The sequence below is a fragment of the Lacerta agilis genome, chromosome 10, assembly GCF_009819535.1.
Source record: "Lacerta agilis isolate rLacAgi1 chromosome 10, rLacAgi1.pri, whole genome shotgun sequence".
NCBI classification, from domain to species: Eukaryota; Metazoa; Chordata; class Lepidosauria; order Squamata; family Lacertidae; genus Lacerta; species Lacerta agilis.
This window is the reverse complement of record NC_046321.1, coordinates 9,849,131-9,864,952: the sequence shown is the minus strand read 5'-3', so window position 1 is coordinate 9,864,952 and position 15,822 is coordinate 9,849,131. Positions and strand designations below refer to the sequence as shown.

The following is a 15,822-nucleotide window of genomic DNA, read 5'->3' as shown; positions in this document are numbered from 1 at the left end:
TCTCAGCCCAGCCTACTTCACAGGGTGCTTCTGGTGATAAAATGTAGGGGTGGGGGGAAGCCCTGTGAGCTTCCTTGAGTTGTTAGGAGGAAGGGCGGGATAAAAATGAAGTCAAATGAGTACAAAAAAAGCTAGGGCAGCTAGAACGATGGAGGGGGTGGTGGAAACTCCCTTCTGACCAGCTGGGAGAGTTAGTGAGATAAACCTCTCCCAGAGTTTAAATATAAACTCCTGGATTTTCCACAGAAAGCTTATAGGGAAAAGGTAGCACAAGCAGAAAACACAAACTACTACTTATAGTACCAATCATGAGAACTCCAAAGTTTTCATTACCATGAGTTATCAGGAGAGCCTCCAGCTCACATAATCTCTGACAATGGGCACTTGCTGGTGGAGCTGATGGAAGTTAGTTGCTAGACTAGCAAGATGTGGCGGGTTATAGGTTCTTCCTATGTGCTCTAGCACTCAGGGTGGCATGGATTGTTTGATGCATGTCATCCTCACAACATCCCTGTTATGCAGGTTGTGCTAGGAGTGGATTATGCACCTTCAACTTAATCCTTTTAGGCTGCAGTGAACACTTTGGGACTTACTCCCAGAGTAAAGATAAATAGGCTTGTGCTTTAAGATTACAACTGGTGAGGAATGCCATCTTCTGCTTCATCCTTGTGCCCTAAGCTGCAGCCGCCTTACGCCACCGAGTCAGATCATAGACCCATGTAGCTCAGTATTGTTTGCACTGACTGGCAGCCGCTCTCCATGGGTTCTCTCGGCTCTAACTGGAGATGCCAGGAATTGAACCGTGGACCTCCTGCATTTGCAAAGCAGATCCTCTACTACTTCCCTTTCCCTGTAATAGTGAAATAGTTATTGGCAGCTTGCAATTCTAGCCATGCTGCTAATTTAGGTCCCTCCCATCTGGGAACATCCAAGCACTAATTAGGCTTAGTGGAATTCTCCATCTGGCAAGCCTTGTTTAGGGTGCTAAGAGCTTTCCAGAGCTGTTTGGGCAGACTTTGGTCTGTTGTCAAAGACATAACTTTGCACAGCATTGAAAACATAGCAGTCCATCTGGAAGGGAATTTGTAGGGTGTACTCTTCCCTGTTTTCTTCTAAACTCTCCTTCAGAATGAGACAGACTGGGCAATTTTAAGGCTTGTGCTGATTATCAGTTTGCTTTTGGGCTTTTCCTTTCCTTCAGACATGGTCAAAAAACACTTAATTGCTCAGTTAAAGCATTTGCGTTCCAGGACCATGGCCAGATATAGTTGCTTCACACCCTATTCTACCCCAGGAAAACTGTACTATCCCAAGAAAAGGCTGTTTTGCAAAAGGAAGATCTTCCACAGCCTGATGGTCCTTCCTATCAAGCACAGAATGTCTTCTGTGGAGCAGATGGGGGAAGAAGAAAGGGTACAGAACTTCATAAATTGCCCGATCACAGCTTTTTCCTTCTGTCTGAAATGTATCAGGCAGTAAAGGAAACGCCAGGAAGCCTTCCAGTGCTTCTTCTCTCCCAGGATCCTTTTATCACATCTAGTGGGTCTCTGGTTATTTTTCACAGATCAAGGACCTCAGAAGGCTCTTTAATTTTAGCTCATCTGTGAATTTTTCACACTTTCTGACTCCTTCCCCAGTGCTCCTGATAAGGCTTCTGCATTTCCTTAGAACTTAGCATGCATTAAGAGCTTCTGAACAAAAACAAAAAAATGTTGCCCGTTACACAAGTAGGCACCATCTCCTTTAGAAAGTAGAAGCCGTGAATGATGCTGCAGAGACATTATTTCGTTAACTGGCTATGTCACCATTAATCCAGTTTGACTCTGAAAGATGACTAGCAATCCTAACTTGTTGATGTGAACAAAGGATGTGTTGTGCCTCCATGTGCACCAGCCTTCCCAAGTCTGGTTACCTCCAGATATTCTGCATTACAACTCCCATCAGTCTGAGCCAGTGGAGCCGATGGGAATTGTAGTCCAGAATATCTGGAGGCTACCGGGTTGGGGAAAGATAGTGTGCAGCCTTCTTTCAGAATGCCTACTTTGGGATATTTGTCTCCCTCTAGCCAGGGTCAACAGATAGGGGTTTTGTTTGCTTACGAATCCCTACCAGCCACCAGCTCCTCCACCATCACCCCCCTCAAACTGCAGGGAAAGTGAGAACTTGGAGGAAGTGGGGGTTGTGTGTTGCCAGGTGTCCTTTCCACCAGAAAGCCATATGTGTTTGCTGCTAAGTGATGCTGCTAACCTCTCTGGCAGACAATTTACTTAATGCACGCAGATGAGCAAAGGACTGAGAACTAGGGAGTTATAGGGCTAACTGATACCACCACCACCCCTGCTCCCCAGAGATGCTGCCTGCCTTTTGTGGGCAGCTGGCCAGCCCAGCCACTTTCTGTGGGCAAGTGGAGGGCAGAGGGAGCATTGCACACCCTCACTTTGCACGGAGCAGACAGTGTGTGGTTTAAACTGCAGAACTCCATTGGTGGCCATTGGTCACCAATTTAAAAGAGGACGGGACAAGTTTGTGGAAGTGAAGGCTGTCAGTGGCTACTAGTCACGAGGACTTTGCCATCTCCGAGATCAGAGGCAGCACAGTGCCTCCGGGCAACATGTCAGTGAGGAACAGCTGCAGCCGAGGGCCATTGCGCTCATGTCCTGCTTGTTGACATCCCACAGGCATCTGGTTGGCCACTGTGGGAAACAGGATGCAGGATCAGACAGGACTTGGGCTCTCCAAATGTTCTTGTATCTCATTTAGTTCACAGCTCCATGCTGAAACACAACAAACATGTTGTTGTTGTTAAAATTATATAGATGTATGGAGCGAAAACAAACTAACACAACCTCCATGTTTAGAATAAAAAGTTCTTCCCAGGTAGCAGAAGACCGAGAAGGGAGGGGGCAACATGGGCAGGGGATTTCCTTGTGTGAATGAGGAAAGTTCCCTGTTGCCTTACCACTGTAGCTGCCTGGATGTTGGATCTTTATCTCAGGGAATATAATTGATGATAGGGCAGTGTTCCCATGCTATAAATAAATAAGGGTTGTAGCTCACTCATAGAGCATCTGCTTTGCATGCAGGTTCAATCCCCAGCATCTCTAGGCTTGACTGGGAATGTTCTCTGTCTGACACCCCGGAGAGCTGTTGCCAGTCAGTATGGACACTACTGAGCTAGATGGACCCAATGGCTTGACTCAGTATGCAGCAGCTTCCCATGTTCCTAAATAAAAGACCGTGCATTTCTCCTTAAACTTTCTGTTTTGCTTTCTCTTTTTGTCACCCTCCTTCAGTAGACCACATTGCTTTTCATTCTTCACGGGAATTTAAGAGTTTGGTTCCTAACTATCAGCTTCTTCTCAGTTCAGACTTCTGTTTTAGCTAATGTCTTATCAATTTTTCCCTTTCTGGCATCTATATAATAATAATAATAATAATAATAATAATAATAATAATAATAATAATAGAAAAATGTTGTAAAAGGATCAGTGCAGCGTACTTTCTCTTCTACAGCTCCTGTAATGCCACTTTTTTGTATTTGTTTTTCCTTTTCCAGATGAATATGGAATTTTTCATTTATACGTTTGGAGGACTCACACGTATCCGTTTTATTTTTCCTTTGCACTCCACTTCATTAACCAACTAACTCTCCCGATACTTTTCCATGTTGTTGATGTTTTTTATTCCTACTGATTTCTCGAGTGCATCTAAACGTGATGAAGTTAGAGGTTGCCATGGAATCTTTGTTTCCCCCCGGCACTTTGCCTGTGTCTGTGTGATTTGAACTGTATAGTTTGAGCTATTGAATTTCTCTCCTCACATCCTTATGGATATAAGCGGTGCCACTAACCCTGTTTGTGCCTCTTCTGAATATCCACTTAGACTTGGTAAAATCTAGCACGGCTTGAAATTGTTGTCTGCATCAGAGGACTGCGATGTGTTTGCCTGTGGCTTTTATTTCAGTAGCCCAGGAACAAGCAACCTGTTAATTTTTTCCCTGCTTTTAATTGTCTTCCTCTTAATCTATGTAAGAGTTTCCAAAACGAGTTTATACAATTAGCACCCCAAACGTTAGTGCAGAACTCAATTGTGTTAAGCCAATTCTTCAGTGTTCTGAAAATTGCTGGGATTTGCATGTCCTTTATTTATCATGATGATCCAGAAATGAGGAAGGGAACTCTGGTGAAGGACAGATCTAAATGCCACCCTGAACACATATTTGCTTCTGAAAAATAGCTTCAGCTGCACACCTGGTTTTGCTCCTTCGCCCCACAAATCTGCTCTGCTAGATCTTGCTTTGTCATCATGCCACAATGTTCTGTGTTTTTGTGTGCTTCCCCTTCCATATCACCGTTGTGCAGTGGGAAAATGTCAAATGTCATGATGGGGAAGAACCATAACTCAGTGGTTAGAGCTTCCTCGTTGCATGCAGGGGGGGTTCCCAGTTCAACCCCTGGCATCTCAGTAGTAAATAAGCTAATGATTTGGAAGACCACAAACCCATCAATCTTGTAACATGTTTCCCTGCGATTGCCTCCCCTTTAAGCTATGTGAGGACTCTCAAGACATGCACATTCTGGAGCTGAAGTGAGGGTCCGAAGCCGGTTACTGAAGTGAACTCATACTCTGTGTGCCATTCAGTTCAGTGTAATTGGCTGTTAATGCATCTTGGGACAATTAGCCTGGAAGGTTTTGCAGTTGTGATTAATTTCCACTGGGTGGTGACAAAGATCAAGAATAAGCCAGTAGCATTTCTTTTTTTTCAAATCTCCCTGCTCCCTTGTTTCCTTTAATCCTTGTCAGCATGTACTTTCACCATACCAGCTTTTAAAAACAAGATGACTTGAATAGCAGAACCAGATATTCCCCCGCTTTTTAAAGGGACACCTGTTTTTTCCTTCTGAATGACAAAACTCACAGTAGAAGTATCCCAGAATGCCAGTGCTAGGAACTGAAAAAGCATTTCTTTAAGCTAAGCCCATGTATTTGAAGGCTTTTAAAAAACGAAATCTTTGGAGTGCTGAAAGACTAACAGGTTTTCTTTTGTAAATTATCTGATATGTAGCCATGAGCGTAAAAGGCAGGCTTAGAGTATATGTAGGAATCCTATTGCCACAAACCTTTATAAATTGTCTTGCAAAAATTGTAAGACTAGAAGCTGGAAGAATAACTAGCTGAAGTTCAGCAGGTCCGATCCAACCAAAGTTAAGCACTTAGTATCCCATTACTCTCCAAGGGAGAGTAATGTACTTAAATATCTGCTGTTGAAGTCAGTAGAACTGGGAAATCCTAACTGGCTGGATCATGACCCCAACCAATGGTACGTCCTTCATCCTGTATTCCTTCAATACTGTTTTTCTTCAAAAAGTGTCAGTGATGTTTGGGAAGAGCATAACTCTGCCATTCAGACATAAGGAGACTCTGTAGAAACATCACATATTTGCTTTATTTAAGAGAACGAAGGAAAGAAATAATCCTATTCATCTGTTTGGTTTGCCAACACCTAGGCCAGCACTGTCCAAACTGGGCGATTGTGTGCTATGAGTAACATTAGGAGAAACCTTTTGACAGTACAATTAGACATTGTCAAGCTTCTTAGCAATGGAGTCTCTTACCAGGGGAGAGCAGGGTACCTCCTTCTTTGTAGGGCTTCAACAGAGTCTGGACAGCAGCTTATTGAGGATGTGCTAACCTTAGACTGCCTGCATCAAGTGGGGCTGTGAGGCTCCCTCTGATTCTGCAGTGAAGTGGATTGCAGGACACCTAGTCGTTTTTTAAACTTTGCCCTGTGACCGAGAATATTATTTTAAACTGATTGTGTTTATGTTTTTGCTGTGATTTTAATTAGTGTTAGCCGCCCTGAGCCCGGTTTTTGGCTGGGAAGGGTGGGGTATAAATAAAATATTATTATTATTATTATTATTATTATTATTATTATTATTATTATTATTTAGAAAACGGCAGCTCTGCAAGTAATAATCACCTGGAGAAGAGCAGCTTGCAGTTGTGGGATGCCAGAGCATCTCGCTATGTGCCCTTCTTTGTACGTTTGTAATATTCTTTAAAAATATTGCCATTGGTGATGCAAACAAGGCCTTGATTCGGTGTGCTGTGTTACACTTTGAGACATGTACATCCTTTGTCTTGGCTCTCTTCCCCCAGCCCCTTGGGAGTGACGATTCCAGACACCACTTTATGACTTGCTTGCTTTGGCTGACTCCGCATGTAGCTCAGTTTAGGTTCTGTTGTCCTTTCTTAGGGAGGTTTTTACGATGGTGATAATGAACTTGCCTTTCCTCTTTCTTGCCAGCACCCGATATCGTGGCCTTCCTGTTCGCTACTATCCCCCAAGTGTCTCCTGGTACTTTTGCCTCTGCCTGGTTCATAGTGTTCTTGTTCTTTGTGGTTTGAGCAAAAGTTGCTTTTATTTGATTGATTGATTGATTGATTGATGGGCTTGTAAAACTGTTTTGTTTCATGTGCGTGGAATAATGGGCTTGTTTTATATTCAGTAAGTCTTTGTTCTTTTTAACAATAATATAGCAATCCTGGTATTTCACCTGCATTTTACCTCCTCTCTCAGAGTAGTGGTAGATGTTCCATTTATATGCATGCAGGTTTGTTTCACCTGTTGTCATTGCAGCGTATGAGCCCATATGTGGAAGTGTTCTGTGTGTGCATGCAGGACTTTGTATTGGAGCAAGCGTGGCTAACAACTTATTATAAAACAGGGTTTTAGAAACCCAGTTGTCTGGTTGCCTATCGTGAAGAATAGCTTCCAAGTGGCTGGATCACATTTCATCTAACCTAGTGTCTTCTAATTGCTGTTTGACTACAACTCTCTATCATCTCTGACCATAGTCCAGGCTGGCAGGAGTTGGAATCCCAACAACCATTGGACATCAGCCTGTTGGGAAAGGCTAGAGAAGTTTTCCCAAGTGGGAAAGGTGTCATTTCATTCTTCTGTGCTATGTGCCTAACATATGCCCAGCAAAAGAGATGTGTTGGCAGTGAAGGTGGTGAACCTTTTCAAGTTTATTTATGTATTTTAAAAAATGTGTATACACCCATCCTCTTGGCAGTGTACAACACATTATTAAAACAATGCCAAAAGCTCCCCAGCAGCCCTTGTTCCTCTGAGCGGCGGTGCAAGTCAAACTGTGCTTCTCTTTGCTTCTGCAGTCCTAGGGCAACTGGTCGTTGGAGTTGAGTTCTTCCTGACACCTCCTATACATGAAATTGGGTTGGCGTCAGCAAGGGTGGCAGTGGGGTGCAATTTGGTTGCTAGAAGGGACCTGACCAGCTTTCCTAAACTTGAAAACATCCCCCCCCCCACATAACACAATTCCAGTTTGGTGCTTTATAAGGCCTGGTTGTCTTATGAAAATGCTCCTGGCTACTTACTTGGACTGTTAGATATGCTTGCATTTTCCTTTCTCTCGGATTCATATGCTGACTGCATGTTCTGTGTGCAATGGATCAATGATTCTAGGAGTCAACTTGAGAACCCCATGGGGGTGAGCTTAGGAATAACCTAGGGCTCTGTCTGCTATTCCTTGGGGTCTTCCTCAAACACCGAAGGTATGTATAGGTATGTACAACATCAATCACTCAGCTTGGAAGATGTTGTGAAGCTTCTAGATTGGACTGGTTACAGGTGGGTAGCCGTGTTGGTCTGCCATAGTCAAAACAAAATCGAAAATTCTTTCCAGTAGCACCTTAGAGACCAACTGAGTTTGTTCCTGGTATGAGCTTTCGTGTGCATGCACACGAAAGCTCATACCAGGAACAAACTCAGTTGGTCTCTAAGGTGCTACTGGAAAGAATTTTAGATTGGACTGGTTTAAGTACTGATGGTCTGCCTTTTTCCAGTTCAACAGAGGATTGCATACTGCACTTCAGGTTCTGGATTCTCCAGGTTTCATCACAAGCCTGCAGCAGCTTTAAAGCAAGAAAGGAGAGACCTTATGAGTATAGATCTCTTTGTGTTTAAATGAACCCTGCCATAATGATAGGATAGCAAATTGGCCACCTGGTATGGCACAAAACACATAATGTGAACACAGCCTCACACCATAATCATAATCACATTTTCATGGAACGAAACTGCTAATTTCAAGGGGACCATTCCAAGCATTAAGCAGGCAGAACACATGTACAGCCCTGACGAGAAGCACCTGAGTTGACAGTGGTGTTCAACTTTCAGCCCAGTTCTTAATTTAAGCTTCACCTAACCCAAGACCATGTCAGCAACAAAACTAACAAAATGAATTTCAATAGGGACAAATGTCAGATTCTACACTTAGGGTAGGAATAACCAGATGCACAAATATATACTAGCTTGCCAGTAGTACATGTGAAAAAGATCTAGGTCTTAGTAGGCCACAAACTGAATCAGCAGTGTGTGTGATGCAGCAGCAAAAAAGCTAATGCAATTCTAGGCTGCATCAACAGAAGTATAGTGTCCAGATCAAGGGAAAATATAGGTAGGTAGTCGTGTTGGTCTGCCATAGTCAAAACAAAATAAAAAAAATTCCTTCCAGTAGCACCTTAGTGGCAGGTGAGGGAAGGGATGCTTAACCTTTCCTCACCAGCCACTTTCCTCCTGCAGTTTTCTCCAAACCTCTGTTTGCAGAGTATAAACAGGCTTGCAGCTTCAGCAGCAATAGAATAGCATCTGGGGAGGATAGTTGTAGTGGGAAATGACTTACTATGCGGAAAGGTTGCAGCATCTGGGACTTCTTGGTTTGCAGAAAAGGCAAGTAAGAGGTGACATGATAGGTGGTTATAAAATTATGAGAGCATGGAGAAAGTAGATAAGAGAAAAGCTGTATGTTAGCAGATTCAGGGCAGATTTGAAAAAAAGTACTTTCTCACACAGCACATAGTTAAACGATGTAACTTGCCGCCGCAGTAGGCAGTGACGGCCATCAGCTTGGATGGCTTTAAAAGACAAATTCATGGAAGGCCATGCTATTATATGCTACTGGTAATGATGGCCACCTTCTCTTTCCACTGTCTACTCATTATACCTCTGAAGACCATTTGCTGGCAATCGTAGGTGGGCAGAGTGCTATTGCATTCATGCCCAGCTTGCAGGCTTCCCACAGGCATCTGGTTGGCCACTGTGGGAAGAAAACCCTGGGCTAGATTGGGCATTGGCCTAAACGAGCAGGTGGTTCTTATGTTCTCATGGCGGGGGCAAAGGGCTGAGCACCCCCTTTCCACTTCCACCCTGCCCTCTCCAGGTGCCACTTTGCAAAGGAGAAACAGGGCTTTAGTGACAAGATGGCCATACTGTGTGTTTCTGTCCATAGATCCTTGTTGATTATACGGCCAGCTTAAAAGTTAGAGGCCTGAATGATGTTGGGAGATCTAAGCAAGCTGTATACTTTGTGTTGTTTCATGCCTCTTTTTTGACACGGAGCCCAGAGTGAGAGTTCATCTGCCTTATGCCGAGGCCACACGACTGGGATCTAAAGCTGTGGCTCTATTCATCCCTTCTCCTCTCCTTTTGCCTTCGTTGCCGATGCACTTTCCTTCCAATTATTTCCCACATCTGATAGAAACCCACGAGCCCTGCTTGCGCATGGCTTTGGTCTTGGCAATCAACAGTTGCGGCCTTGGAATGCTCCCCCCCCCCCATTAGTGCGCCTGATAATTCTTCATTTGTAACCCCAGGCTCTCGACTGGAGAACTAAGTGTGGCAGTTTAGGGTCATTGCAATATCATCCCCCACACCTTTCAGATCTTCAGGTGTTAGCCCACAACATCTAAACAGCTTTAAGCCATGCATACCGGGGTGAACACAATCCCTGTTCCTCTGACTTGTGTGAGAGAAGGAGAGATTACAGAGAGCAATCTTCAAAGCAACAAAGAATTCAATAAAAATGTCTATAGTATTCTCACTGGGGTTTCTTGAAAGCTTAGTGGTAATTAAGAGACCTTAAATGTACTAAATTAAAAAGAATAAAGCCACCTTATTAATCAACCTACGTACATTTCAAAAGTTTTTCCCCCTTAAAAAACACAAAACCCTATGCATTGAACCAATATATAAAAAAATGAGGAAGTGCAGGGAGTTGGACTCGATAGCCCTTGGGGTTCCTTCTATGTGTTTTTAGCCATGCACTATTGGCCATTCTGGCGAAGGCCAAAATGGGTTTCCCAGCTCTGTTCTAACTTGAATGACTCTGGTGCATGTGCACATGCTCCTTCTCATGTTGCAGGAAGAAAGTACCAAATGTATGGAGGGCACATTTATTTGGAACGTGACATCTTCCCGGTTGCAAGGTTCTAAATCCACCCTCCTCTTCAGAAATCAGAAAGAACAGAGGTTTAAATCAGAAAGGGGGGGTGACGTTTTCGAGTAACTGTGGTGCAACTCAGTTCATTGAGTTTCTCTCTGCTTTGTACACATATGCAAGGACTTACACGAGGTGGAGAGTTTTCCCACAAAGTCCTAATCACTCAGAAGGAAGGCTGTGTTGTCATCTAAAATTAAGACTGTGAACTGCTGCAGTTTCAGGAAAAGCAATACTTAACCTGCACAGCTTAGATATTGTGCCTTTATATTCAAGACCATTCGAGGTCAGAAAATTAGTTTCCAAATTTGATTTGTGTTAGTAAGACAGTTCTTGCATGCCTCGATATCTTGCATGCTTTCGGTATCAAACTGGCTGACCGCTGGCAGTTCCTATTACTGTTCGAGAGTTTCATGTATAGGACAGAAGACTAAATCTGCTACAGTCGCCAACCTCTTAAGACTCGATTTCAGCTGCGAACCCTTAGTTCTTGTTGCTTTATGTAATTCATACATTGACATGTGTTTTTTGGGAGAAGAGCGGGTAGAGGCAGGGAACCAATTAACTTCCTTCGCCACAGGGAGGGATCTATGGCAAGAGTTCATTTTATATATGTAATGCTTATTTTGGTGTCTCTTTCTTATAGGTAAAGATGACGAACTTCCAAAGAAGTTGGGGAAAGTTCCGCTCGAAACTCAGCCTGCCATGCTTAATCTTACTCATCTGGTCAATGGGCAGAGCGGCACCAGTGCAGCAAGCAATGGCCGGGCTAGCCAGAGGGGAGGACGCAGAGCATCTGTAGAGAGAGGCCAAGAAGGCTCACCAGGCCACCGGAGGAGAAAGGATTCACTGGAAAGGAGACAGCAAAAGCCTGCAACGGCTAATGTGCGGAAGCATGACTTGGAGAGCCCCAGGAGAAAACCTGAAGTTCAGCCAGAGTCTGACGCCAAGCAAAATTATAATGCATCTGCTAACCAAAATTCCAACGCTACTTTAAATACAGGAAAGGAATTTGTGCCCAGGTGGATTAAGCCTTCGGACGTCAAAATCATTGAAAAGACTGCAAAGCTGACCATGGAGATCAAGATTCGATCTGCAAACCATGCCAGTTCGGGAATGCCACCGAGTCCTGGGCCTGAGGGGCAGGCATTCAACGTGAAGCAAAAGATCAGGGCTTTGGATGTTGATGAGGGTAAGCGAGAGTCTAATGCGTCGCAGTATGACAATGTGCCTGGCGGTGACCCAGAGAACGACAATTCTGTGGAAGAGGTGCTAGAAAGGGCAATCCTGCAAAGTCCGAGGAACACAGCTTACTCCCTCGGTTCAAGGAAGTCGACAGAGAAAACATCTAGTCCACCAAAAATATCCAACAGTTATGCCTTCAGCTCACAACCAAGAGCCCCCAGATTCTCTTCCCAGTCTGATGGGGCAGATATTGGACATAACATCAAGCCGCCGCCACCATCTTACAGTAACCCACCTGTTTACCATGGAAATTCCCCAAAGCATGTTACCAGCATGGTTCATTCCAGCTTCGTAGCCACACAGTATAATTACGGGAATCGAACCGGCTCTCCCAGCCGGCCATACATCCCTGAACTTCCAACAGAGATGTTTACTGATAGACCACATAGAAATTACACTGCCAACCACCAACATGTGGTTGTGACTCCTTCTAGTCGAATCGAAGTCCTCCCAGTTGAAACTTATGCAAGCAAACCTAAGTCGCCCAACGCCACCAGATTTGTAATCCCCCCAGCAGATTATTTGCCAGACAGTAGAAAGTGGCCTGATCCTTACATGCAGTCCTGGAGCCAAGATGGTAGCCGAAGCCACTTGGCTAACTTGAGGAGATACCCGCCTTTTCAGTCGACACCTGTTAAAGAACATAATCTCTCCACCATTTCAGTGGATAGCCCTATAAGATACAGGACTTCCCCACCCTCTGAAGACCTCGGCTTGCCACACTACCAGTATCCCAGTTCCCCAAGCCCTGCACACCACTACAGACACCAGACTGACGGGTTGTCCATGCATGAATCAGTCCTGCTTTGAGAAACGACATGTGCTCACCTGAAAGACCAGGGGAAGAGAATGCAATGGTTGCACGTCTGGTGGTCATCCAAGATTCATGATCTTCATGCAGGACAATTCAGATAAAGGCATATGCAAACTGACACTATTTCACAGCTGTGTTAAATGTTGACGAAAGCTGAAAGTGAGCGTTGAAAACGGACAGAAGAGGTTGGATTCTCATAAACATAGCAATACGTTTGTATGTTCAGCGTGACTACCATGGCGGTTGTTTGTTACGTTCGTGTAGCTAATTGAGCAAATGACCCTGTTGTCTAAAACCTCAGTAAGCTGCTTTTTGACCTGGCACTACAATCGATTGTGTGTTCACGTTTGGCAACAGAATTACAGAGTCTAAAATGGAGGCGTGTGTATTCATGGACTGCATCCACAAAGTACTTTTTATTTCTTCTCTCTCTCTTTTTTTTTTTTTGGTTAACTTAATTTATAAACCACCCCATTCACTTGGGATGGGGGTTTATCGACATTCTTCTATACATTGTCTCAGTAACCCAGGAGTGAGCATTCTGGGTTATCCAGAGCAGAGATGCTACTGCCTATGGCTCAGAAAGGACAAGGTTTGACACCCAAAGCAAAGGCATTCTGATACAGCCAATAAATGGTGCTTATTCTATCAGGACTGTCTGCGAATTGTAGCATGTGTCTAGGATGTCGATGGTATTTGAGCCCGCCATCCACATTTGCATATCCAAAGGCAGTTCTGCAGTGCGTTAGGTCTTCATTTTTAAATCTCAAATGTGTGTTTTGATGGAGGGGAGGGCAGAGGTGCAATCAAATACAATATGTGCATCATTTGCACACAGAACTGCTAATATACCGCGAGTGTCAGTGACTACAGAATATTTGGAATACAGATATTTGGAACGTATGCTTGGCAAATGATGGGTTTGTGCTGGCCCACGCAACTCTTGCCTGCCTTTTGAGTGCTGGATTTCACGTTTGCATCTGGGCCTACACACATGGAGTCCAATGCATGTTGGTCCCTAGGATCCGTACCCTTCAAATCTGATGGCTTGCAGAGCACATGCTTCAGGTCCACGTGGGCCGGGCACTGTGTGTGTGCAGCCTGATTCAAACACGAAAGCAAGCATGTCAGCTGCAGGTGGGAGTGAGCATGCTGCGATGTGGTATCCTCCTCCTGCGTCACACAAACGTTCTGTACACCCACAGAGGGCTACCTGAAATGCAGCCAGAAAGCAACTTTTGTTTAATGGGTTCATTAAGCGAGTTGCTTTTGACCATGGTGGCTGCATTTCAGGGCTTTCTGTAAATACACAAAAAAGTGCAACACGAACAGCGTTTAATGGACAGATTAAAAGGTGTCTTTCCTAGAGATGGCATTTCCCTTCATCAGCCCCAACAAAGAGGGTTTGATCCCCTGAAAAGCACCGGCTATTCCTGTAATAATAAGAGTTTTTCAGAACCAACTCTGAGAAACCAAGACGCTTTTATCGCTCTTTGTCGTGTACACCATTGATGTTGCCTTTTGTGTCTGGCACCATCACACCCATTGTTCTTTTGAGTGTACCAGAGGCACAGTCTGCCAGGAATGCCTATTAATTTTCACTGTGGCTTAACCAGAGGGTGTTTCTGGTGGGCCGCGAAAAATATATACCTCCATAACTGGTGATCCACCAAAGTCAAGGCAGCATACGGGCTGTAGATTGTAGCCTACCAGGCACCTGCTTTTCCCTTCCTTCTCTTTTCGCCCACATCAACACCCACTTTGCACCGTGTTCTTGCTGTCCCAGCAAGTTGTTGCAAACAATAGGCTCCTTGAGCCTTTGGAGGGTTGAATTTGACTTGGTGAGCTGCAGGCTGCGCAGGCCTGTTTCAGAGCCCGGCCGAGGTGCACTTCGAAACACTAATCTTCCACGTTCTAATCATAGCCTGCCCTTTCCTTCTGTAAAGACAGAAATGCACAGTTATGATTTGGGAACATCGGCACCAAAAGTGGCCAGTTCATATCCCAGCAGGGTTTTGTGATGGTCTCGGAAACGTTTGAGCCGCCCCGCCCCCCCCCCCCAACACCAATTTGTAATCCTGTGTATCTGGCACCCCCTTGCTCCTTTGCTTCCTTGTCAATTCCCACAATGTGCTTGAGCATCTTGTTTTTCTTGAGAGCAATACACTTTTATGCCCTTGATTGGGCTAGCGCTGCTGTACCATTAGGCCCTTAAGAGACGATTGTAGGTATAAAGTCTAATGCCGAAGTGCTCCCTCATTGTTAATAGGAAGACAGCAAATTCATTGTAGCAAAATGCTTTGCAATCAGGGCCTGCAACCTTGTGTGGGTGGGTATGTATGTTGCTTTCTCCCTCCACTCCCATTTTGTTTTGATATATATATATATATAAAATCTTGTAGGCTGGCTGGAAGAGAGCAGGCCAGCAGAACATCTACAGGGGACTGTATCCCACTGATTTGGGTGAAGTGCACATGGAGTCAGTCCTGTGTGAGTTGGCTCAAATGTCCAGGAATGGGCAGCATTGCATGCAAAGCCGCTACTCTCCCAGTGCTTCACATGCTCACGTCTTGAGTTCTTCCTCAGGAAATAACCAGAGATCTGAACCTGTGCTAAGCCTATCCTTCTTCCCAATCAGAGCTAATTGTAGTTTTGATTAGGATAACAGTGGCGGTGGGAAGTACCAAACACATCCTCCTCAGCGCGGCTGTTCTGATTCAATTCACACGTGTGTCCTTAGGCTATGCTGAGATGTTTTGTTTTTTAATTGGGATTTCTGCTCACAGATCTGCCCCGTCTGTTTTGGTCATAAGTTGAAGCAAGGGGACCAGTGCCCATGGTCTAATCCAGAGGCAGGCAGCCTAGGGTCCTCCAGATGTTGTGGACAGCTGGGCTGAGGCTCATGGGAGCTGGAGTCCAATCACCCCAAGCCAAATCCTATTTTTGAGCTGACGTACTCAGCTATGTCTGCCCTCTGGAGGCACTGTCCTCCCAGACACTAAACCATGGGGTTGATGAAATGCTTCATGGCAGGAGCCCACAGACACAAGAGTGATGGTGAACCTGGAAGAGACCCAAAGCCGATCCAGCAAATGCCTCCAGCCCCTCTGATCCCTCAGCGGTCGAAAGATGTGCACAATCTACTGCACACATGTCTCCGTTTTGCCATTCCCCTCCCTTCCTCTGTATGGCTGCTGTACAGTTTGACCCAAGCTCTGGAACCAAACTCCCTGGCTTCCAATTCTGCCCACATCTGGCTAAAACGTTGGATGGAAGTATTTTAGAGTATTCTGTTCTAGTTGAAAACAAAACAAAACACTGGTAGTCTCCAGGTTTCAAAAGATTAGGTCCTCTCTTTCTTTATCCACAAGTTGTTTTTTTGTGTGAAGGTTTATCTGGCTGCACTGATGGCGAAGACTTAGAACAGGCTTCCTCAGCCTCAGCCCTCCAGATGTTTTG

The 15,822-nt window shown here is 44.7% G+C and overlaps 1 protein-coding gene across 1 annotated transcript in view; it reads left to right on the top strand.

Moving 5' to 3' along the window:
* The window catches only part of USP6NL (USP6 N-terminal like), a 107,939-nt gene extending 93,939 nt beyond the window's left edge, over positions 1-14,000 (top strand). The window contains exon 14 of the mRNA XM_033163202.1: positions 10,951-14,000. Coding sequence (XP_033019093.1) covers positions 10,951-12,359 — 1,409 coding nt within the window. The 3' untranslated portion in view covers positions 12,360-14,000. The remainder of the gene's footprint in view (positions 1-10,950) is intronic.
* The last annotated feature ends 1,822 nt before the right edge of the window (positions 14,001-15,822 follow it).